The 25,998-nt window shown below is 36.4% G+C and overlaps 1 protein-coding gene across 1 annotated transcript in view; it reads right to left on the minus strand.

The window, feature by feature from the left end:
* Window positions 1-25,998, minus strand: part of plxna4 (plexin A4) — a 318,824-nt gene that overhangs the window by 130,821 nt on the left and 162,005 nt on the right. The window contains exons 4-5 of the mRNA XM_058416905.1: window positions 22,687-22,818; window positions 1,861-1,961 (exon numbers count right to left, since the gene is read on the minus strand). Coding sequence (XP_058272888.1) covers window positions 1,861-1,961; window positions 22,687-22,818 — 233 coding nt within the window. The remainder of the gene's footprint in view (window positions 1-1,860; window positions 1,962-22,686; window positions 22,819-25,998) is intronic.

A 25,998-nucleotide genomic window follows, 5' to 3' on the forward strand; every position in this document is an offset into this window, starting at 1 on the left:
TAAAATCTTTTGAAGGTCGTTGAGATCAGGATGCCGTAGTTAAATACTGCCGATATAGTCGAATAATGTTACAGGAATATAATTGATTGGCTAAGTAGCTGGGCAAAAATATCTGAGCGACAATGGAACGAAATGAAATTTGCAGTCAATGTGAAATGGAAAGCATTATTTTTTAATAACAAGATTCATCTAATAGCAAGGAAGCTCTTGTCACCTCAGATAACCAATCACGAGGTAACAGGCTCAAGTCCCGGGTGATGCAGGCTGGATTTACATCCAATCTCTCTCCCTACAAAAAAATCTATAAATAGCCTGAGAAAAAGCTCCGTGTCTGCATTCGAACAGGGATCAAAGCTGTAATTCTGCCCACTAGAGGAGGGAGCGGCTGGGGCTGGCGAGGGGATGAGCGGCGGGTGGAGGAATGTTACCGAGAGGTCTGAGAGTCTCTGGAGGACTGGAACACAGACATGCTATTTAAGCTCCCAGTCTCACCTTTCTCTGCTAATGCACCGAACAACAAAAAGCGACAGCACATGAGAGAGCGAGAGCGAGAGAGCGAGAGAGAGAGAGAGAGAGAAAACAACTTTTTAAGTGTCCCTGAACTTAGAGAGCCAAAAGCACATTCCTGAGCCCACTAATGCTTTCATCTGTCCTGTGAGAGCGACTCGACAGAATCAGCATCTTTCTCCCAGTACATTCACACCTCCTTCTCTCTCTCTCTCTCTCTCTCTCTCTCTCTCTCTCTCTCTCTCTCTTAACATCAAGCTAACACCAAAAAAAAAGCACTCACCCTCGCATCTGCATTTTCCTGACAAAAAAACTGAAATCTGAAACTTGTAAGGAAACAGTAAGGAAACAGTAAAGTGATCAACGTAAATTTGTGAGGTGTTGGCATTTGAGCCAAAATGAGACACTGCTCTAGACGGATGAACCCCATTCATTTTTAAAGGTGGTGTTGTAGATAATGGTGAAGAGCAAAGTTAGCATGTCACCTGTGTAGCCTGTAGCATCCACTAGCATGTCCAGGTTTTTTTTCCCTAAATTTGATTGATATGTTATTTATCTAGGCTTCACAGTCAAACAGGGAATAGCAAAGCAAGCTAGCTAGACCTGGCTGGATTTCCGACCAGGAACGGTTGAGAATTCTGTACTCTGGTAGAACAGTTTTTATATGATTATATAATTCTATTTACATTCAGAAAGAATTGTACCAGCAGCTGCCTGGATTTTCACAGCTGAGGTTCTCCTACTTCACTTTACAGACTTTAGCCCCTCTGTCCTGTTTTTGCTCTCTACACTGTGACCTTCTCAGGCTTTGCTGTTTCTCCTCATTGCTTGTGCTGGTGTGTGTGTGTGTGTGTGTGTGTGTGCGTACGTGCACATAAGGGAGCTTTTTGTAAAAAAAAAAAAAAAAAAAAAGGAAAAAAGAATAGAAGGTGTGTATTGGCGTGGAGATTTGAAAAAGCTGCAGATCCCCCTGAAGACACACACACACACACACGCACACACGCACACCTCCAGGGTCTTCACAAGATGATGAGAATCCAATTCAATTTATGGTGAAGTGGGAAATGTGCCAGACCCCCTGAGGGCCCAGCGCATCTAACTCATCTCTCTGTGATGAGGAGAGGGACAGTGTGTGTGTGTGTGTTTGTTTTATTTCTTCATACAGACTTGATTGAACCCCCTAACGGCATGTGCTATAATGCATTGGCACATTAGCGTGTATGTAACTACGGCTTGCTTCTGATGGGTCACACAGTGATGTGGTCAGCGTTATAAAGTACAGCGTTGAAATTTCTAACACATTTCATTTCACTTCAGTACTGAATGCATGCCAGATGAACAGGAAGTACTTACATGCTGTGCAGCACACACCAGCCGCAGTGAGGATCCCCGGAGCCCAGACACTCGTTGCAGGATGAATACTGCTCACAAGCTTCTACTGGAACACGAGTGAGCTGGAAAAGAGAGAGAGAGAGAGAGAGAGAGAGAGAGAGAATCAGTCACAGCTAAGATTGAAATATCATAAAAATGATCAGGTCTGATGGGTTCTGTGTGTATCCCTGGCTATATTTCTAAAGCAACACTTCACTACAGAGTGTTTCCCCCAAAAGGAAAGAGTCCTCTACAGAAAGCAAAGAACATTTAAAAAGCTTGAAGAGTAAGGAATCCTTCTGTACAGAACCCACTTTCATTTCAACAAAGTTTCCAAACAAAGCCACTTATAGAAACCTAGAAGCTCTTACTTACCCTAAGAACCCTAAAAGAACCACTGACATTTAAACATCTTAACTAGAACATCTAACATATGCTTTGTGTTGTATCCAGAAAAAGCTATTTGTCGAAACCTAGGAGCTCTTACCTACCCAAGGAACCCTAAAAGAACCCTTATCACTAACATATCTAAACATCTAATCTAGAAAATCTAAACTATTTTTTGTGTTGTATCCAAACAAAATCATGTTTCAAAACATAGGAGCCCTTACCTACCCAAAGAACCCTAAAAGAACCACTAACATCTAAACATCTAAACTAGAACATCTTAAATATTCTTTGTGTTGTATCCAAACAAAGCCACTTTTTGAAACTTTGGAGCTATAATTTACCCAAAGAACCAGAAAAGAACCACTAACATCTAAACATCTAAACTAGAACATCTAAACTATTCTTTGTGTTGTATCCAAACAAAACCACTTATCGAAAGCAAGGAGCTCTCACCTACCCAAAGAACCCTCAAAGAACCACTAACATATCTAATCATCTAAACTAGAATATCCATTGTGTTGTATCTCTGGGGAAATATGTTTTTGTAGAACCCAACAACAGAACATTTCCCTATCAGAAAAAAAACCCAAATAACCCCTACATGGAAATTTACCAAGATCAAAAGGGTTTGGAGTAGGACCTCTTCAGGAAAGTCTTAACCATTGAAATATCCTGTGAGAAAACATTTCCTTTAAGAATCTTTATTGTTTTAAAAACCCTTAGAAGGTACTTTGTCTTGTCTGGAGAGTCTATGGAGGATTTTCTCCAATGAAAAGATTCCAAGTAGGAAGCAAAGAAGTCTTTGACCATCTTCATCTGAAGAACTAGTGAGGAACCAGGAGTGTATGAACACTTAAAAGAAGAGTATTGTAGACATTTATATGTATATAAGTATAAACTTGACTAAAAAAAATGGATGAGGAAGAGAGATCACATGACAAGGAAAGTGGAGTCTACAGGTTAAGCTAACAAGCAGCAGGAAGTCCTGAAACTATTATTCTGTCCAGATCGTTTCAGGGTGACAACCTCCCGTTTTTTCACACCAATCACAGTGGAAATGTCTGTGGTGATGAAGTGAAATGATGAGAATGTGGATGCGTAATGAACATTTGCACGCTTCACACGTCACGCCTGTTAAACTGGAGAACGTTCCAGGATTCCTCTCTTTCAGGATCAAGTGAGAATAGTGAGAGAAAGAGTGGAATATAGATGTAATAACCCAGGAGGGACAGGACCCTGTGTCATCGCTGTCTCCGGGGCAAAGGCTTAGCGCCCTCGGCTTTCGTCTGCCTTTTGATTAATAACCCGTCAGCGGTCAATGACTGTTGTCAATCACCTGTCAGCCTGAGAGCAAGAGACGCAGCACCAGAGATTTCCTGTCTGCTACTTAGAACTGAAGCCAAGAGACAAACACTTCCCCACAGTGCACGGTAATCTCAAGCGGTTTGCATAGATTTGCATGTGTCAGTTCAGGAACAGTGAAGCTCTTAACCAATTCCTGTCAGCTTTCAGTAATCATCAATGCTGGAACCAGTGTCCTCGTGTTGGAAAAAGTTTCCCTCAACCCACCTGCCTCATGTGCATTCAGAGGACTGAAGTTTTGTTATGACAAACCAATAACCCTTCATCATCATCGTCATCATCATCATCATCATCATCATCATCATCACTAATTTGCATTTATCTGCTTATCTTGGACGCTTTCCACAATCTACGATATTGCACCAAAATCGTTGCCGTATTATTCGGAAATTATTCAGCGACCTTCTCAAACAGAATTTGGGAATATTAAACAAGCTCAGCTGGAGATATTGTGACTGCTGATCAGAAATAAACAAGGTGACTAGCATTGTGCAACTGTTGCTCTCGGTTACATATTAAAAATTCACAGCAACTGCTTGCTGAATTTGCATTTGCACTGAATATTACTGAGTATGAGATCATGCCTCCATATTAATCCAGCACGGCGTTTAATATACTCTAGATTAACATACATGAAGGATACAAATGTGATCATTAAGCAAACGAATCTTTGGTTGACCACAAAATGATTCATGATTCGTTGGTTTTCAGTTCGACTTAAAAGGGAATTTAGACTGATTCAATTCATTGAGCCACTATATAGCTATTAGATAGAGTGAATTAATTAACTAAACAGCAGTTAAATTCAACAGTGATTCATTTCAGGGATCCACTAAACAGCTATTTGATTCAGTTACTCACTAAACAGTGATTTATTCTATGTGCAGTGATCCACTGAACAGTTGATTGATTCAGTGATTCACTAAACAGCAAATCAATTCAATGATTCACTCAATAGCTATTTGATTCACTTATTCACTAAACAGTGATTTCATTCAATAGGATAAACAGTGATTCAATTCAGTGATCCATTGAACAGTTGTTTGATTCAGGGATTCAGTACCTGGCAATTCATTTCAATGATCCGCTCAATGGCTATTTGATTCAGTTATTCACTAAACAGTGATTCAATACACTATCCAGCAATTCAATTCAATGATCCACTCAACAGCTATTTGATTTAGTGATTCAACAAACAGTGATGCAATTCATTATACAGCAGTAAAATTCATTCATCCTCTCAACAGCTATTTGATTCAGTTATTCACAAAACAGTGATTCAATACACTATCCAGCAATTCAATTCAATGATCCACTCAACAGCTATTTGATTCAGTGATTCACCAAATAGCAATTCAGTTCAATACACTACACAGAAATCAATGCAGTGATCCATTTGTCACCTATATGATTCAGTGATTCACTAAACAGCGATTCAATTCAGTAATTCAATCTCCTTAAAGAAATATAAAAAAGTATTGATTCATTTGCTTTGTCACATCCTTTCAATCACTTTACACAGCTCACCACAGCAACCTCTGGATTCACAGGAATTTTTTTTATCCATTTATAGTTAAATGTTTTGAAACATCTTCAGGGTTGTTCGTTGAATCACTTATGTTATAGCAGCTAGCATAAACAGCATGTTACTAAGAAGACGTCCTCCATCCTGAAGCCTTTCTCATGTCGATAATCCAGTGGTGGGCTGTTCATTTCACCTAGGCCTTCACTGGCCTTCACCAGTTTCTTCTCTTTCAGCCATTGTGAGTTAAAATATATATATTTTATTTAGTTTGTGTGGTTCGCTGCCTCCAATTATCCAATCAAATGACGGCAAATTGCTGACGCAATCATATGCCTGCTAGATGGCCCCAGTGATGCCAACTTGAAATCTGATTGGTTAATGTAACAATTTCATTGCCACTTATTTTCAGCTACGGACACCTGCACTATTGATTCTGAAGGCCTTAAGGCAGATTTCTTTCACCCTGGCAACACATGATGTCAGCCACTGGCTGAAATATGATTGGGTAAATACTCTTATCATAAATATACACTACTGGAAGCAGCGCAACCAAGAGAAAAGCTATGAAGTGTAGAGAATAGACTATTGGGAATAATTTAATACACATTCATGGAAAAATATATTAAATATATTAAAATGCAAGTCAGTGATTCAGATCACTGCTGTTTAGGCCAGCAGAGAAGGCCTTGCTGGCCCTGACGGTCCGCCACTGCGATAAACTTACAGAGTGTTACAGAACTCTTATACTGGAGACTCCTTCTATCATCTTACATTACAAAGATTTATGTCAATTCATACATATGGAGCATCCAGGTCTCTGTAAATGTGCCGTTGCTATAGAAACGAGAACCTATTAGACCGAGCATGTTGAGGTAAACCTCTGATTTGTAGCTGCAGAGCCGCAGTTATAGAAAACGACCAATCGGATTTTCCGAATTAAAGAATCTAAATCCTGACCGCTATCGTTCTCCTTTCCGTATTAATCCAGCATGCCCTTTAATACAGACTGCATTTATGGAGCCTTGCTTTTCACTGAGGCATTAAATGTGATTAAGAAATAAAAGGCCAAACTTAGTAAAAGCTTCTCACCCAAGTTTGATGCTGAAGACCGCTTCAATCTCCAGGAAGCAACCCATTTGCCCATTTCCCCATTTCGCTCTGATGAATATCATCTCTACGAAGCCAATCTCTCTGCACTCCATTTCACAGCTCTAAAGCTGCGTTTTCGGGACAAACACACTTCCCCGGCAGCCAGTCACTGGCAGGTAAAGCAGTGATGCAGAACAGGAAGCAGATAGAGGAACCACATCTTTCTGCTATAATGAACAATACGGGCTTGGGAAATGTGGTGAAATTCCAGTTTTTCAAAATGAGCTTTTTCTAATATTCATGAAAGGAACTTAATCTGAGTGCAGAGGTTTATTGTGTGTGTGTGTGTGTGTGTATATGTGTGTGTGTGTGCTTTTGTGATGTTCAAATATTAGGTTATAGAAACAGAACAGCATGTTGAGCAACATATCAAGCATGTAAATGAATAGTGTCAAAAGTATTGGCACCCTTTAGGAAAAAGTATGCCCAAAATAACTGCTTGAAAATGTAATGCTTTAATTATGTACATTAACATCCTTAAACAGGAAGTGTTTCCGTGGATCAGGAAGTGGATCAGTGTTAGTATTCAGTGCTGATGGTGATAGTTATAGACCCAATTTTTTTTTTGCAGAGAAATATTTCTAATACGGAAAATGTTTTATGCTAAAAAAAAATAAATCCCAGGATTCCAGAGTGTCTTTTTTTCCCCTTGTGACTTTATAATATTTGTTCATCCAGATTTTTGTAACATAAATAAATTAAAATCTAAAGCTTAAATTATTAGGAAATGTAAGGACTGTGCTGCTTTATATAGATTTGCCTTTTAAAAAAGGTGCCAATATTTTCTGGTCCTTTTTTTGCACTACTTTTAAGACTATGTCATGTGTATTACGAACAATTAGACCTTTTTGCATATTCAATATGCTGCACTTAATGTAGCGTTTAATGACTTTTACTGAATCAACTTTATCCATCTATGTGTTTAAAATAAATAAATCCCTAACTGCAAACTTTTTCATTTATTTTTTAAGCAATTTTGATTTTTTTCTCTAAACAAGCCTTAGCTTAGTGGAAGTGTCCAGTTTTTTTTCTGTCTGTAAACAGCCGAGTTTGAGGTGCGAAGTTCTGAGTCAGAAAATAGACTTTCCACTTGTTATAAAGAGTGTGAAGCAGGTCAACTGTGTGTGTGTGTGTGTGCGCGTGTGTGTGTGTGTGTGTGTGAGAGAGAGAGAGAGATAGAGAGAGAGAGAGAGAGAGAGAGAGAGGGAGACAGACAGACAAGGAGAAAAGAGACAGAAAGAGACAGAGAGAGAGAGGGAGAGAGGGAGACAGACAGACAGACAGACAAGGGGAAAAGAGACAGAAAGAGAGAGAGAGAGAGAGAGAGAGAGAGAGAGAGAGAGAGAGTGAGACAAAAAGAAACAGAGAACGGGAGAGAAGAAAGAGAGACAGAGTAAGAGACGGAGACGGGAGACAGAACGATAGACAGAGAGACAGAGAGCGAGGGGGAGGGAGGGAGACAAAAATAGACAGAGAACGAGGGAGAGGAAAGAGAGACAGAGTAAGAGATGCAGAGAGGGGGACGAGAGACAGAAAGATAGACAGAGAGACAGAAAGAGACGGGGGAGACAGAGAGAGACAGAAAGACAGACAGACAGAGAGAGACAGAGGGGGAGACAGGGATAGAGACAGACAGAAAGGGAGACAGGGAGAAACAGAGAGACAGAAAAAAGACAGAGAAAAAATAGAGACAAAAAGAGAGAGATGAAAGAGAGTGAGAGACAGAGAGAAAAAGACAGACAGAAAGACAAAAAGAAAAAAGAGAGAGAGAGACATTAGTCATCCCTGCAAGTCTGTGGATCATCAGTGTGTGTAGAGCAAGCAAACCTTGTACCTCTGTTAAAATAATCACTCATTTATCTGGAAACTGCTGGAAAATGAAACAAATCAGCAAACATCAACATCCAGCAGATTAGCGCTGCTTTGAAACAAGGCTAGCAAACAACACATCTGTGTGTGTGTGTGTGTGTGTGTGTGTGTGTGGACACAAGTGCTACATCCTCATCTAATTAAAAGTTATGACTCCTCATTTCTGCTAGCTTTAAAGAGCCAATAAAGCAAAGTTGATAGCTAACACTCGGAGTAACCTGTTCACCTGCTTAGCGCTAACCGGAACACGGCTACCTCATTCGTGTCATTAGTGAGGAAAAACTGTCGTTTAATCATTTGTGTCATTTCATTAGCTACTTTTCCTTCACCTCCCTCATCAGTCTCTACCTTCTCACCAACCCCTGACTAAACCCCGTGTCTCGTCTCTCCAGCAGATCCATTAACACGTCAAAAAAAAAACAACAACCAAAAAATCCCTCTCTCAGAGCCACAGAGCAAATCAGGCAGCACAACCCAGTCCTCCATAGCACTGAGGGAGATCAAGCAACGTAGTAAAGCCATTAATAATGCAGAGGCCTCGTAAAAACGATACCAAAAGCTAGCTTGAACTACAAAACCATTACAGAGCCGATTTGCCGAACTCCGAGCCGTGTTATTCTAGCTCTTATTTTTTTAAACAGCTTTTTAATTTTTAATTATGGCAAAAAAAAAAATCAACTTAATCTTTGTAATAACATGTTCATTAGCCAGTAAAAGAGATTTTAAATAATTGATTAGTTTCTCTCATTTCAGCTTTTTATTCCCTCTAATGAAAAAAAAACATTTTATATAGCTGTTTTAATTAATCCTGCTTTTCATTTTTGGTTCATATTTAAATATTTAGTACTAAAAATTTGCATTAGTGGTTTTATTTTTTAGTAGAATTACTTTTACCTTTAATTTTTAGCTTTAGTAGTAGATTTTGAAATGTAAGCTTTGTTTTTGGATTGCATTTGTTTTGGTTTTAGCAGTAGCTTTTTTGGCTTTTCTTTTGTTTGTTTTTTTTTGTTTATTATTATTATTATTATATTATTATTTTTTATTTGTTATAGTTTGCAGTTTAAGTAGAAGATTTTGCAATTTAAGTTTTAATTTTTATTTTTGTATTAGTTTTTGTATTTTTTATATTGAGTAATAATTCTTAAATTGCATTATGTTTTCTTTAGTATTTATTATTAGTTTTATTTTGTTTATAGTTTATTTAAAGTTTAAATTTAAAGTTTTTTATTACTTGTTTGTTTATGTTTTTAGTAGCTTGGGAATTTAAGTTTTATTTTTTATTTGTAGTTGGGCCCCTCCCCCAAGTTTTAGTTTGATTTTTAGTACTTCATACATTAATACTGTATACGTGAAATGATACGTTTTTTAATACAATTTTCTATTTATTTTTTTCCCATTTTTTTTGTGTTTTCTTTGTTTACATTTTATACAGCTGTTTTTTTTTATTAATCCTGTTTTTTATTTTTAGTTTGATTTTTAAATATTTAAGTACTCAAATTTGCATTAGTGGTTTTATTTTTATAATCATTTTTAGCTTTCATTTTTATGTTTAGTTTTAGCAGTAGTTTTTGTTTTATATTAGTTTAGTAATAGATTTTGTAATTTAAGTTTCATTTTTTAACATAAAATTTTTTTTTATTGTTTCTTAAATTGTGTTTGGATTTTTTTTAATACTTACTAATAAATTTTTAGTTTTAGTATTAAGTTTTGTTTGCAGTTTTGTTTTGTTTGTTTGCTACTTCATTTACAGAAGCTTATTTTTTACTTTTCCATGTTTTCATATATATATATATATATATATATATATATATATATATATATATATATATGCTTTTATTTCAGTAGCAGCTTTTTTTTTTTAAGTTTTCCTTTATTATTATTATTTTTTAGTAATACTTTTTAAAATTTTAGCTTGTATTTCCTACCAGTTTGTATATTTTTAAATTTAAATTTTCTTTCATTTTCTTTTCTTTCTTTTATGTTATTTCATCTGATCTTAGCCGCTAACTCTTCTAAACCCTTTTTGGGTAGAAAGAAAACAAAGAAACATGACAGGATCATCCACACAGAATCACTGGACAACAAAAGACTCCCGACTGGCCAGTGGGTGTACTGTAAAAGCTGCTTCCTATCAAAGTCATTCCCAAAGACAACAAAAAAGTAAAAATAAGCACAGCTGCATGAACACACACACACACACACACATCGTTCCCTTTTATCTCTCCCTTTTCTCTTTCCTGGAAGTGTTCAGAAGCCTCCAATGAAGCAGAAGACTGATGACAAAGAAGCAGCATGGATGACATATGAACTTAATCCATCAGTGTCCCGCTTGGACGTTTCCATCCTGCTAGAGATCTTTCACACGCACACACACACACATACACACACAGGTACAACGTCTTCTTTATGCCGACATCAAAAGCGTAATCAGAGTCGCATCCATAGCCGTGTCCATCTGCTTGTCAGAGGGAGATGAACTGGTGTAATATGAGCTATTATTTACTCTTCTCTCCATTTATCTCTCTGTCTAGATCATCTCCTGCTCGTATACATCTCCTCTCAGCTCGTAGCATCTGCCATGCTAACTCAGGCGCCGCACAAAAGACAGGGCCGGTAGCCGTGCGGCTAATTTTAACAACGGCAGCCTGAATAAACCTCTAGCTCGCTGTTCCAGGCTTCTTCACACTTTCACATTCGTGGGTTTATAGTGTGAAGAAACTGATGTCACAACAATATATTTAGTTTTCCCTCGCTAGTTGCTTTTGTTACAAAACGACTTCCTTTTAAAGTCAACTTTTCCCTCACATTCTGGTCAAATCACCCTAAATACGTAACTGTGCACTAACTAGAAGCATCTCATATCAAAATAACCACAGTATTAGCCAGTCTTCCTACTCTGCTAGCTAGCTGATCTTTAGCTAGCTTGAAATGATTCCTTTCAGTAACTTAGCCTCGCGGGTTATCATCGAATCCTCAGCAATTTATGTTTTAAACAGCAGACAAGTCTGTCAACAATGAAACTATGCTAGTAATCACTAGCTAACATAGCTACTTTGCTACCTACCTGCTAGTTAGCTAGCTTGGAATTGTTACAGTCACACAGTGAATTGTTGTGTAGTATTTTATGCATAAGAACAGCATAAAAGCATAGCAATTAAAACTATTTTGCTAATAAATAACATAATGTAGCTAATTGGCTAGCTAGCTGATAGTTAGCAAGCTTGGAGTTGTTAGTCTCAATTTTTATCCTCACGTATTGTTTTAAACAGCAGTCAATACTGATAATGAAAACTATGTTAGTAATCCTTAGCTAATGTAGCTACTCTGCTAGCTAGCTGCTAGTAAACTAGCTTGAAGTTGCCACATTGAGACATGAGCTTGAGTTCAGCATCTTAGTCATCTAATCTACAACAATATCACTAGCACTCATCTAGACACTCTACTACCTAGCTGCTAGTATATTTGTTAAACCAGCTTGGACTTGTCCCAGTAGCTTGAGTTCAACATCTTAGCCTCAACTAGATACGTAACTTCTTAGTATTTTATTCATGGCATCAGCATAATCTAGCAAAACAAACCATAACAATTTTGTTAATAATATACATAAGCTAACGTAGCTACTCTGCTATCCAGCTGTTAGCTTTAAATATCATTTTAGTATCAACTTTTATTAACAAATTTTGTTTTTAAACAGCAGGGAAATCTGACAGGACCATGACTACCTAATGTAGCCACTCTGCTAGCTAGCTGCTAGGAAACTAGCTAAAAACCATCCAGCTAATCACTGACATTAGCTAGTGTATCTTCTTGCTAGCTAGCTGCTTGAAATTGTCTCAGTGAAACATGGGCATGAGAATTCTTAGTATTTTATTCCTCAAAGCTTTAAAATATAAACATTAGCTAACACCTGAGTCTCTATGGCAGCGGTCCCCAACCCTCTTTGTCCCATGGACCAGTTCCATGGGTTAACCATGGGTTAGCATTTGTATTTGAGTCATTTTAGCATGGGTTAGCTTACAGACTTACTGATGTACAGTATGGAAAAACCCGCGACTGAGTCAAATGTGGAAGTGTGGCGCGATTTGGAAGTGGCAATTTTTCCGAAATAAAAAACATATAATTTTAAGTTATATATATAAAATTATAAGTTTATTGTTTCTTTGCGGCCTGGTACCAAATGTTCCACGGCCCGGTACTGGTTTGCGGTGGTTGGAGACCCCTGCTCTATGGGGCATGACTAACAATAGCTAATCTTGCTAGCTAACTAGCTTGGATTTGTCAGGATAAGTGAACAGATCTTGTAGCTATTCTGCTAACTAGCTGCTAGTTAACTAGCTTAAAAAGTGACAAATAGACACAGATGGGATTTTAGTTTAATTTTATATCATGAGCTTTATAATTTATAACTTTATACTCTATACTTTTTATATTTTATTTGACACGACGTAAACCTGTCAAGTCTACAGTCACATTATTAGCATCACTAACCGTTATGTAGCTAGCTAGCTAATGTTTCTAGCTAACTGATTTTTAGCTAGCTCTTTCAGGATCTGATGCCACGTTCAAGTTTATATATATTTTTAAAGCAATTTTTTTCCCTCTGTGTCACCGTGTTATCCATCTCATCCATTTTTTTAAATTCTATTTTTATTTTCATTTTTTGATGGTTATGAACATGCTAGGGTTAATCAGGGCTTCTGACCGCGTTGCTAATCCGCGGTCTGTAATGTCTTATTTAATGATGTGCTTGCAATTTTAATTCCACTTTGTTTTTCATATTAAACCCTCAAGCGGAGGAGCAGGACTATGATAGCGAAGTCAAACATGTCTCACCATTGTGCTAACAAACAGCTCAGAGGTTGAAAAGAGGTTGCCATGGAAACATTTTAATTAAATTTCACTAAAGACCTACATCTCTGAATAAAAAAACAAAACAAACAACAAACAACAACACAAATCACAAAAGCTCGTACATGCGGGTCGACTCTCGACGTTCACCTAAAAGAGTTGGCTCAGAGGACTGACTCATACATGAGCTACACACACACACACACACACAATCTGTGACTTTAGTCAGCTTGGGCCATATTTAGCCAGGTTAGCAGGAAGCACAGTGTTCACTCAGTCCCTTCAGGCCCCAGATGGAAAATGCAATTATTTGTATGGTGAAGCAGCTTCTCTGCACGTTAAGTGGATTTGTGTTCAGCCTCTGATGCTGTGGACCCAGCAGCAACACACACACACAGACACACACACACACACACATCTAATTCTTTATGATTCAGCCTACAGGCTCCATGCGTCACTACCACCCAACATCACACACACACACATGCGCGCACGCGCACACACACAAACACACACACACACACACACAGCAATAACGCATATCTCACTTTTCATCATTTCCTCCCGTCTGTGTGTATTTCAATCTGGACACACAATCACATTTTCTTCCATTATGCCATTTATAGAAATGTGACCACATGCTGGAGGGAAAAAAAAAACAGCACGTAACTAGAAATGGATAAAAAATAGTCAAATCACTGCTATTACAGTTAGATATTAGCTAATGCAGCTAATCTGCTAGCTGCTAGTAAACTAGGTTGACTAGAATCTGATTCTTCCTTCTTTAGGTTTTAGCACCGAAACTACAAGGATTTGTCACCGAACATGTGACCAGGGGCAATTCTAGGGGGGCTCAGCCCCCAATGAGGGTATAATAGTAAAAAATAAAAATAAATAAAATAAAATAAAATAAAGGTTTGACTAACAGGGTAGGATGGTAAACTTATTGCAGCATTCCACTGTATTGCATAGATGTGTATAACATTTGAGTACTGAACAAGCCAAATACGAGTCTTCCTGATCACACACACACACACACTTTGTGTGTGTGTCCTCTGATCCTCACTCTGTAACGCCGCGGTCTGCGGATTGAAGAACGCGATGAAAGACGGGGAGGAGCCGAAGTCCGCTGCCGTTTTCATATGAAATTTAAAGGCGATCACCAATTTGTGTACAGTTTATGGAGAATCACAGAATTTTTAGGGGGAGCTGAGAAGAAAATGTTAGAGGGGCTAAAGCCTCCTTGGCTCCTCTTTCAGTTAAAATTCTGTTTTTATTTCGTAATATCCTGTTGTTATCCTATGTTGATCTATATTCTTGATGTTCTTGCACTATATTCGTAATATTATGTTGATTAGTGGTCAGCACTGTTGCCTCACAGCAAGAAGGTCCTGGGTTCGAATCCTGGTTTTAAGGGCCTTTCTGTGTGGAGTTTGCATGTTCTCCCAAAAAACATGTACATTAGGTTGATTGATAATTCTAAATTGCCCATAGGAGTGAGTGTGAGTGTGTGTCTATATGTGTGGCCCTGTCATGGACTGGTGACCTGTCCAGGGTGTACCCCTGCCTTTCACCCAATGTGTGCTGGGATAGGCTCCAGCAGATCCCCGTGACCCTAATTAGGAATAAAACAGATATAGACAATGGATGTTTTATTGTCTATTTCTTAATCTTCGTAATTACTTAATTTTACATGTTTATTTTTTACTCTAACAGCTTGTTGTGATTTAATATTTTTTCTCTTTCTTATTGTTTGACTTCTTTATTTGTTTTGTTTTTTTAAAGCACTTTGGTTAACTTGTATTTGTTTATAAGTGCTAAAGAAATAAATGATCGACTGACTGATTGATAAAAATGGCCTAGTGACGCCCATGCATGTGACTAGCATGTGATCTGCGTTCAAAATTATATGTATTGATCCCCCCCCACACAACTTTTCTGTGCTTGAGCGCTGCATCAGCACTTCATAAAATATCTGCATGTTTACCATCTCGAACAAGAAGAAGCTCTTCACCAGCCCAGAAAACTAATAAGTTACAAATCAAAAGCACTTTTTTCTTCCTCAGCCGCCTGAAATGAAACCCGCTCTTTACTCTTTGCGTTTCTTTTCTCACTGTGAATGAAGAACTGACTATACAGTAGGTTGCGCTGGGAAGAAGCCAATAAAACTTGATCATAAACATGGAGGATTATGCCGCGCGATGCAGGGATGATTGCCGCTGAACTCCGGTCCATAACTGAAATTAAAGGTCGTCTTTATCAAAGGTTTCGCTGATGAGGTGCCAGATGGCTGGTCTATGATCTGAAGGAGAAACGAGAGACTCCCCCTCCACCCCCGAGGGCTGACATAAAGAAAAGTGTGTGTAATTGCGCTGGTGGGTTACAAGCTCTCAATAATTTACACTTTAACTACACACAGAAAAAAAGAAAAAACAGAGAGAAAGAGATTTAATTTTGATACCTAATCACCGATCGTAATGACACATGAAACAACAGCGAAGCTATCAAAATATAATGCTAGTATAACTATTCCTACTATTCTACTGCGCTAATCAATAACATTAGCTAATGTAGCTTCTCAGCTAGCAAGCTCCACCCACATGCCCTCCTGTCAACAATCAAAAATGAAAAAAAAAAAAAAATCGAAAAGTTTTACTATAATGTTTTGTGTTCGACTTCCTGTTTTGACTTTAACTGATTCTTTTCTATGTTGGAATACTTATATTTACAGCGTTTTTTCTACATTTTGTATGACAGTACATTTTGTAAATCCAGACTAACTAAAAATAAAAAACAATAGCTGTTACTGTAACGTAGCATACCATAGCATACTGTCTGGTTGGAAAAGCTCTAATAGAGACACACTCAGGACAAACCCACAGACATCCACTAATATAAAATGAACTGCAGTGTGTTCAATGTCCAGGACTGTTGCAGTTTCTCACTCCTGCTGTGTGGGGACTGTGGAAATCAGCAGGGCCTCGACACACACTGCCAGTCCAAGTCTGCGCTAGCAAGCCGGCTAATGACACACACAACTGCTCGCTCCACTGCTACCTACTGCCACTGTCCTCGTATCGACCCACTGGTCTGTGCTTCCTCCTCTTACTCTCTCTCTCTCTCTCTCTCTCTCTCTCTATCCTCTCACCTCTTTACTCTTCTCCGAACTCGGCTATGGAGGCCGGAGCCGCAGGGGGGCATCAATGGAGTGTTCATGTTTTTCTCGGCTGTTTCCCCCCAAGGAAAGGATGTTTGTGTGTGTGTGTGTTTGTGTGTGTGTGAAATTAGAAAGAGAGTTACTATGTGGAAAAAACAGAGTGAGAGAGACATGCTAAGGTTAGAGAAACGCTCGTGTAAGCAATCAGGAAATCCACAGGATCATTTCCCACTCAGCACTAATGACTACGGCTAAACAACACAGGTGAAAATACTCGCTCTGCTTACAGGCTTTATTTTTTTTTGGTATATTTTCCATCAATAGCAGAAATTAAACACTATAAAAAACACAAATAAAACACAAATACTGTATAACTATAACCTATATATTTATAATAATAATAATAATAATAATAATAATAATAATATTTTTTAATCCAATAGTATTGAAGAAAAATGCACACTGAATAAAATTGCACATTGAATAAAAATATAAAATATAATAATAAAAAAGATCTATAATAATAACTTAACAAAAAACAATTTATTTATTTATTTATTTATTTACATGTTGAGAAAAAACTCAGTCATTCTGTATGGTTGGGAAAAACATTTCTCTTAAATATAAAACTGTGTAAATTTAAAGATGATATTAGATGAATAAAAATACTAAACTGAGTACTGACTCTACTTTTCCAATCCCTTTCGGTAAAAAAAATTCTTCCTCTCACACTCAAAGTCTTTTTTTTTCTTAAAATGAAAACATAATTTAACCCTACTTCATTAATTACAATAAAAATTAAAATAATATTTATTGAAGGTATTTCAATCTTTTTCTCTGTATCTTTTTCTCTGTATTTATAATCAACTCATAGTGTAGGTATAGAGTTTTCCCTCTAAAATAAAAATAAGTAAATAAATGTAAACTTTTACACTCTTACACTCTTAAATAATTCACTCTAAAAAAATATTTTTATGTATGTGAACTGTGTTATTTTTTTTATAATTGTAAAGCATAATAATGTTTGAGAAAATGTTATGTGAAAGTATAACCTATTAAATAAATATATATATATAAATATATATATATGTTTGAGTAAAATAAATAAAGGAAGGTCTGGCTAATTAAAAAAAATAATAATATTTTATATATATATGTATATATATATATATATATATATATATATATATATATATATATATATATATATATATATATATATATATATATAAGTGAAATCCACTAATTAAATGACTGATATCCATTAATGAAAATATCTGACCAATCCATAAAAAATGAGACCAATAAAAAATACATTTAAGTAAAATCTATTTAAAAAGTCAGACTAATGAAAAAGTTTTTAAAAAAGGCCAATAAAAATGAGAGTGATTTGAGTGAAAAAAAAACCCCATTAAAAAATAAAAAAAAGTATATATATATAAAGTTAAATCAGTTAAATCCATTAAAAATTACATATTTAATCCTCATATTGATTATTTTACATTACATATTAGAATTTAATCTAAAAACATAAAATGCCTGTATTGATATGAGTAAACATGTGGACTATAAAAGAATGACTTTGTTTGTGTGTGTGTGTGTGTGTGTGAGAGAGAGAGAGAGAAAGAGAAACAGAGAGAGAGAGAGAGTGTCAAGAGCCTATGAGAGCTCTAACCACAAAATATAGCCTGGAGAATTTTACCATTTCCCTGCTTATCATCCCTAATTACTGAATATGGATCGTCAATAGCTGAAGCACTCAGTCAGAGAGAAACAGAGCGAATCAGAGAGACAGAAAAAGAGAATGAGACAGAGAGAGAGAGAGAGAGATGGTAAGGGACGAGAGGAAAAAAAAATCGCATAGTATAGCGCATTAAAGCGTGATGCTAAAGCTAGCCTACCTGAAGGGAGAGTTAACGTTTCTACTTTTCTCCTGCAGTAATGAGTCTAAATGCATCACATGATCACCAATAAACACACACACTTACTGGATATGAGCATCAAAGCTAATCGAGCTAGCAGAGCCCATTTAGCCTCGGATGCTAATCAACTATACATTTTAACGTTTTAAAGTCACACAAAGAATTTTTACGGTGATTTAACACCATATCTGAGGTAAATGTTGACATTCCTGATGGATTTGTCTCATTTTCACGGCCACCATGTCTTTACATCCTGACCTAACAGCTCTATCATTCCTCAGCTAGCTAAATCATTCCTCAGTCATTAGCTCATTTCCGTCTTGCATCCATATTTCCTCACTGCTTAGCAACAGTGTGGTCATGACTTTGGCCACTTTCTTATAACATTACTGAAATGCTTGGGCTAATATTCCTAAAACATAAAGCATTACAGCAGAGATGAATATAGATTAAAAAAAATAAAGATAGTTATAGAGTGTAATGCATCTTCACAAATGTTAAATATATTATATATAATGATATGTAGAACACCTTATGAATGCATTATGGCATTATCTATAAATGTTCATTGACCATAGTTATAATCAGTTATGACTCATATAATTCATGATGTGTAATAAAGATAGCTACAGAGTGTAACACATCTTCATACATGATGAATATAATATATAATGATCTCTAGAACACCTAATGAATGCATTATAACAAAATCTATAAATGTTCATAGACCATAGTTATAATGAGTTATGACTATCATGTAATAAAGATAGCTACAGAGTGTAACACATCTTCATACATGATGAATATAATATATAATGATCTCTAGAACACCTAATGAATGCATTATAACAAAATCTATAAATGTTCATAGACCATAGTTATAATGAGTTATGACTATCATGTAATAAAGATAGCTACAGAGTGTAACACATCTTCATACATGATGAATATAATATATAATGATATGTAGAACACCTTATGAATGCATTATAATAAAATCTATAAATGTTCATAGACCATAGTTATAATGAGTTATGACTATCATGTAATAAAGATAGCTACAGAGTGTAACACATCTTCATACATGATGAATATAATATATAATGATATGTAGAACACCTTATGAATGCATTATAACAAAATCTATAAATGTTCATAGACCATAGTTATAATGAGTTATGACTATCATGTAATTCGTGATGCATAATAAAGAAAGATACGGAGTGTAACATCTTTATACATGAGGAATATAATATATAATGATCTCAAGAACACCTTATGAATGCATTATGACATTATCTATAAATGTTCATAGATCATAGTTATAATGAGTTATGACTATCATGTAATTCATGATGCTTAATAAAGATAGCTACAGAGTGTAACGCATCTGCATACATAATGAATATAATATATAATGGTTTGTAGAACACCTTATGAATGCATTATAACAAAATCTATAAATGTTCATAGACCATAGTTATAATGAGTTATGACTATCATGTAATTCGTGATGCATAATAAAGAAAGATACAGAGTGTAACATCTTTATACATGAGGAATATAATATATAATGATCTCAAGAACACCTTATGAATGCATTATGACATTATCTATAAATGTTCATAGATCATAGTTATAATGAGTTATGACTATCATGTAATTCATGATGCTTAATAAAGATAGCTACAGAGTGTAACGCATCTGCATACATAATGAATATAATATATAATGGTTTGTAGAACACCTTATGAATGCATTATAACAAAATCTATAAATGTTCATAAACCATAGTTATAATGAGTTATGACTATCATGTAATAAAGATAGCTATAGAGTGTAACGCATCTTCTTACATGAATATAATATATAATGATTGGTAGAACACCTTATGAATGCATTATGATATGGTCTTTGAATGTTCATAGCTTTGTATACTGTGACTTTCATAAGAAGCCTTACGAAGGTTATCTTCTTCTCCGAGTCTTAGGTTTTCAGCCGGTTTCTCACTGTGTGTCTGCACATGTGTTGGAGGATGTTCACTAAATAGCTTCTGAATTTATTTACGATTTCCCTACAGAGGACATCCCAAGATGTTTGTAGCAAACACAAAGCAGATGACTGGGCTCTCTAACTGGGCTAATAGGCTAATTGCTGTAGGACACGATTATTTATGAAACTAATTGCCCCCGCCTCATTTATCCGTATCAAACAAAGCCTTCTGTCATTCTTCTAACACCATGGGGTGGTGGGATGACCATGACCTAGTTGGGAAGAGTTCATTTAATAGACATCGTAATAGATTCAGTATTTTGATCTGTTTAAGTTCTGGATAGCTAATCATTTTAATTGGAGGTCAGTTCCCATTGCACACTTATGCACTATTCTATGTATTATAAATAGTGTATTACATACCAAGTAACTAAAGGAGTGCATCATAACACATTATAACAGCAGATGTTACAATGCCACCTAATGTCATTAAGTCATATACACGTTATAGTATAAGAAGCATATTACATATGTATAAGGTGTTATGTATGCTAGATTTTATAAACATCCTGTAAAGCATTTATAATGCATTACGACGAATACATAAGTTAAGGTTTTATTACGTACCAAGAAACTCTAGCTGTGTGTTTTAATTCATTGTTATAATGTGTTATAATAGCTCTTATAATGTGTTATGTCACCTGACATCATGAAGTCATATACACATTATAATATAAGAAGCATTATATGGTAATATGTATATTTTATAAACATGCTGTAAAAGCATTTATAATGCATTATGACTAATACAAGACTTAAGGTTTCATTACATACCAAGAAACTATAGTGGTGTGTTTTAATTCATTGTTATAATGGTTTATATCAGCTCTAATAATGTATTCTGTATGTTATATTACATAACATGCTGTAAAAGCATTTATAATGCATTATGACAAATACAACACTTAAGGTTTCATTACATACCAAGAAACTAAATGTGTGTGTCATAAGTCATTTGCTGTTATAATCATGTTACCTGACATCATTATGTCATACACATATTATAAGAAGCATTCTAAGTTATGAATGCTAAATTATATAACATGCTCTGAAGGTTTATTACATACCAAGAAACTATAGCTGTGTATTTTCATTAATTTTAATTCATTGTTATAATACATTTATAATAATAGCTGTTATAATGTGTTATGTCACCTGATAACATTAAGTCAAATACACATTATAACATAAGAACCATGTTATAAAAAGCATTGTAACATGCTGTAAAAACAATTATGCTGCATACAAAACCTACAGCTAACAAGAAACTTTAGGTGTGTCATAGTAGCAGTTATAATGTGTTATGTCACCTAACATCATTAAGTCATATAATGTGAATATTATAAGAAGCATTATAACATGTAATGGATGCTATATTATGTAACATGTTGTAAAAGCATTTATAATGCATTATGATCAACACAAGACGTACATAGTACGAAGGTGTGTGTCGTAATTCATTGTTATAATATGATATAATAGCTGTTATAATGTGTTAAGTCACCTGACATTAAGTCATATACACATTATATCATAAAAAAGCATTACAAGGTGTTATGTATGCTATATTACATTTAAAAAAAAGCATTTCTAATGCATTAAGATCAAAACAAGATATACAAACCAAGATGGTGTTTATGTCATAATTTATTGTTATAATGTGTAATAACAGCTGTTATGATGTGTTATATCAGTTGACATCATATGCACATTATATTATAAGTAGCAGGTGTTATATATGCTGTATTATTTACGTCAAATGAAGTTGAGATTCATACATAAGCATTTCCCATCAGTTTTTACTCAGGACATATTGGAAACCAGTCTGCTTCCTCCACCATTACATAGCGTTTTCTTGCTTCTTTCCCAATGGTAATAAGCCGGCCATAGCGACAGGCATAAGTGCGTCTTTTGTGACTAAGTGCTTTTTATTCTGTTGTGTGAATATGGTGTAGTATGGGTCGTAATGGCTTACAGGCTTTAGTGGTGCTGGAGAAATCGCCGCAGTGGCCAATCTACTCCATCCATTATGCACATTACACACAGACTGCACCATTTGAAGCATTTTTACTGAGCAAATTGCATGTGTGTATTTGGACGCGTGTACACGCTTTATGAGTGTTTGTGCAAAAAGGGAAAGTTTCTAAAGTCTAATGCACCCACTCCAGGCTCTGTCTTTCTCTTTGTAATTTACATCATAACACACACACACACACACACACAAACTTTCTCTCTCTGCAGCATCCCCTCCTCCGCCATGGTAGTCTAATTACTGCAAATGATCCCACCTCTTGTTAGAAATTTCTGGCAGTGCTTATTTTTGTGTGTGTGTGTGTGTGTATGTGTGTGTGTTGTGTAATTCAGTGATTGGTACATTCAGAACGCTCTGCTCTGGGATAATTTTATCCAGCTTCTTTCACACATCTCCCTCTCTCTCTCTCTCTCTCTCTCTCATCCACACAGGACCCCGAAAACCGAGAGGACACTGTGGTCTTTACACTGTGGAACAACAAGAAAAAGGGCAAATGACTCACCTGGGTCTCTGACATCACGTACAGGAAGTGCTGATCAGCCGAGAAGGCCATGTCGCGCAGGATCGGCCCGTTTTCCACCACCTGCACTGTTTCATACTGAAAAGCGCCGTGGGATGGACCGTCCACTCGGATCTGATTGAGTGAGAGAAGGAGACAGAGAGAGCGAGAGAGAGGTACTGTTACTAAATCTGGAAATGAAGAACTTCATGGTGATTGGACAGCTTGTTAGACAGCAATACCGGGTGTTATGTACTAGCATGTGTTAATTCAGCAAAAAAGTCACATTGCCCTCATGCAGCCTGCCGCGATGATGCCGTTCTCACATTCTCTCGTATTTTTTCTGACATCCGAGCATCTGGTATAGATGCTGTACCACCTGCCAGGCAAAGGAACAAACAGACACTGACAGCCATGCTTATGCTAATGCCTGTAAAAGCTCAGCGGGGGTGGGGTGGGGAGGGGTTTAGAGAAAAAATGGCGGTCGTGATGTTGCAGATGGGAGAAACTCAGCACAATGGCGTGTCTAAACACGGCTACACCCTGGAAACACCCACAAACAGCTCCAGGGAAGTTCAGCAGGCTCTGAAGTCTGACCTTGCCATTCACACAGAGCTTCCAACAGAGCGATCTTCTAAAAACAGGCATGAGTGACTAACACCAGCTCTAATCTGAGTCATGCAAAGAAGTGCTTTATTTCCAAATGATGCAACCGACGAGACATTGTTCGATGTTAAAGACGCTCCTTTAGACTTTTTGAACAAGTATCAAGTTGATCTAAGTTAGGAAGAAAATAAACCCGGCGGTCATGCTGTTTGGGAAAAATAATCACTCCAACTCCTGCTATATCACAGCCTACGTAAAGGCATCGTATGACACATCATGCGTTTTTTTTATCCGTTTAGACAGTTTATATACTTCACCAACCTGACTTTATTTTCTCTCTCCTAAAGTTAAGCAAAATAAAAATAAAAAATAAATAAAATCTCCAGCTTGTCATGTGACCACAAGAAGAAACCTTCAGTCTGGAAAATGTCAGCAAAGCTTCACTACATCGACTTATCACCTTATCGTCATGCGTCTTAAAAGTGCGATGTAAATGTGTATTTCCATTCCACTTGTCTGTAAAGACTATTTTCTCCACCAGCTGTTTATTTATTTCCTTTTAGCTCCTTTTCTTCTTGTAGGAAAGGAATCCTTTGCATTTAAGATCTTGTGATAGCTGCTTTCCTTATTTCCACTGATTTTTTTTTTAAATGTGTGTTAACTTAAATTTTATAATAGCTCAATAAATAACTGCTGATTTAGCAAATATTAACATGAACTACAATACATGGCAAATGGAAAACGGCATTAAATGAAAAACTGCAGTCTAGAAACCTAACGGGGGTGGGGGGGGGTGTGTGGGGGTGCACGACCATTGTAAGTACACAATAAAATGAAAATAAATAATATATATATATATATATAAATAAATTTAAAATGTATAATAATTCAAAATAAATAAATAAACAAGCAAATAAATAAATAAATATAAACAAATTAAATAAATAAAAATCCTCTACAATCACTAGTTGCCTTTTCATGACTAATGGATAAAAATTTTCCATTTGCGTGTGTTATTTTCCCCCCATTTGTCAGTTCAGCTTCAGAAACAGTGCATCCTTTGTGTCAATGTCACCAGAGCTCAAAAAGAAGGAGAAAAAAGTGAGTCTGATCTCATGTCTCCGCACGACCTCATTGGCAGCCGATCATCTCGAACACAAATAACCTCCAAAACGATCTTTTTGTCTATTTCTTTTTTCTCTTCTGAAAGGTTTGACCTCTCTCTTTTTCTTTTCTTCTGATTGGTGAGACACGGTCTCAGTTAGGGTCGAGATACAAGAGACGAGGAAAGCAAAGGAATAGAAATTAAAGGAGAGAGAGAGAGAGAGAGAGAGAGAAAGACAGACAGAGCTCCTGCTGTTATTTAATAACCCTGATTGGTGTCATGGAGGTTTTTTAGCCGCCTGCTGATTATATCGTGGACAAAATAAGGACATGGGAGACTTTATATAATTGTCCACATGCCTAGTAAAGCACTTAAAGAAAAGCTACATTGAAGTCTCCAGTCTCTGTATTATGATGTCATCAGGAGGCATCCCTATCCTACTACTGGTTGCCATAGTGATAAGGTTTATCAGTGGATGGAGTGACTAGCATTCCACAACCAATCAGTTTTCTAAAACATTCTGGAGGGAAGTTTAATGTTTGGGTATAACATTCAGCAGTGTTTATCTGCATCATATCATTAGAAGCCTTTATTATCCCCACACATACATTACAGCACAGTGGAATTCATTTCTTCACATATACCAGCTGAGGAAGTTGGGGTCAGTGTGCAGGGGCAGCTATGATGCAGCACCCCTGGAGCAGGGAGACTTAAGAGCCTTCCTCAATTGCCCAACAGTGGTGTAGCTTGGAAATGCTAGGGCTTGAACACTGACCTTCCGATCCACAGCCTAGAGCTTTAACCACTTGAACCACCACTGCCCCAATGAGGGTTAAGGTCCTTGCACCTTCCGATCCTTAACTGCTGATCCACCACTTCCCTGAGATGGAGGAGAAGCAATGTGTGCTCTTTGTCACTTATCACGTAACCCCTACTGTCTTTATCCCCACTGGTCCTCGCTGAACTATAAAAGCATTCTTCAAGGGTTCCTTAAGGCCATGGGTCTCAAAGTGGAGCCTAGAAATCTCCAGGGGTCTTTGGTGTGTAGTCTTTGTGTATTATGGATTTTGTTGTTTGTAAGAATAATCGACCGGCCGTGTGAAACTCAATAACAATAAATAAATAGAATAAATAAATAGAATAAATATTTATAAATAGAATAAATATTTATTTATATGTAAATATACATATAAATAAATAAACAAACTGTTAATTTAATAAACCAACAAACCTCTAGTAATAACACAAACACACTGTTTATGGGGCGTAACTGGGAGTAAAAATTTCAGGAATTTAAAGCGCTACTGTCTGGAATGAAATAAAATAGTAGATATTTGCCATGACGCTGGATGTTAAAAAAACGTTAAAAAACGTAATTTTAACAATCATTTTTTTCCTTAACCATAAGGCTGCTATTCATAATCAATAGGGGCAGTGTGAGAAAACAACAACAACAACAACAACAACAACAACAACATACCATCAGAAATTATACTACAGACTTTATCCATGGCAGCTGCTGTCATTTCTTTTCACACTGAGGATTTACTAAAGCTTTACTGATGATGGCAGCAACTTATCAGACATTTTCAATCAGTGTAAAT

The sequence above is a fragment of the Hemibagrus wyckioides genome, linkage group LG19 (assembly GCF_019097595.1).
Source record: "Hemibagrus wyckioides isolate EC202008001 linkage group LG19, SWU_Hwy_1.0, whole genome shotgun sequence".
NCBI lineage: Eukaryota > Metazoa > Chordata > Actinopteri > Siluriformes > Bagridae > Hemibagrus > Hemibagrus wyckioides.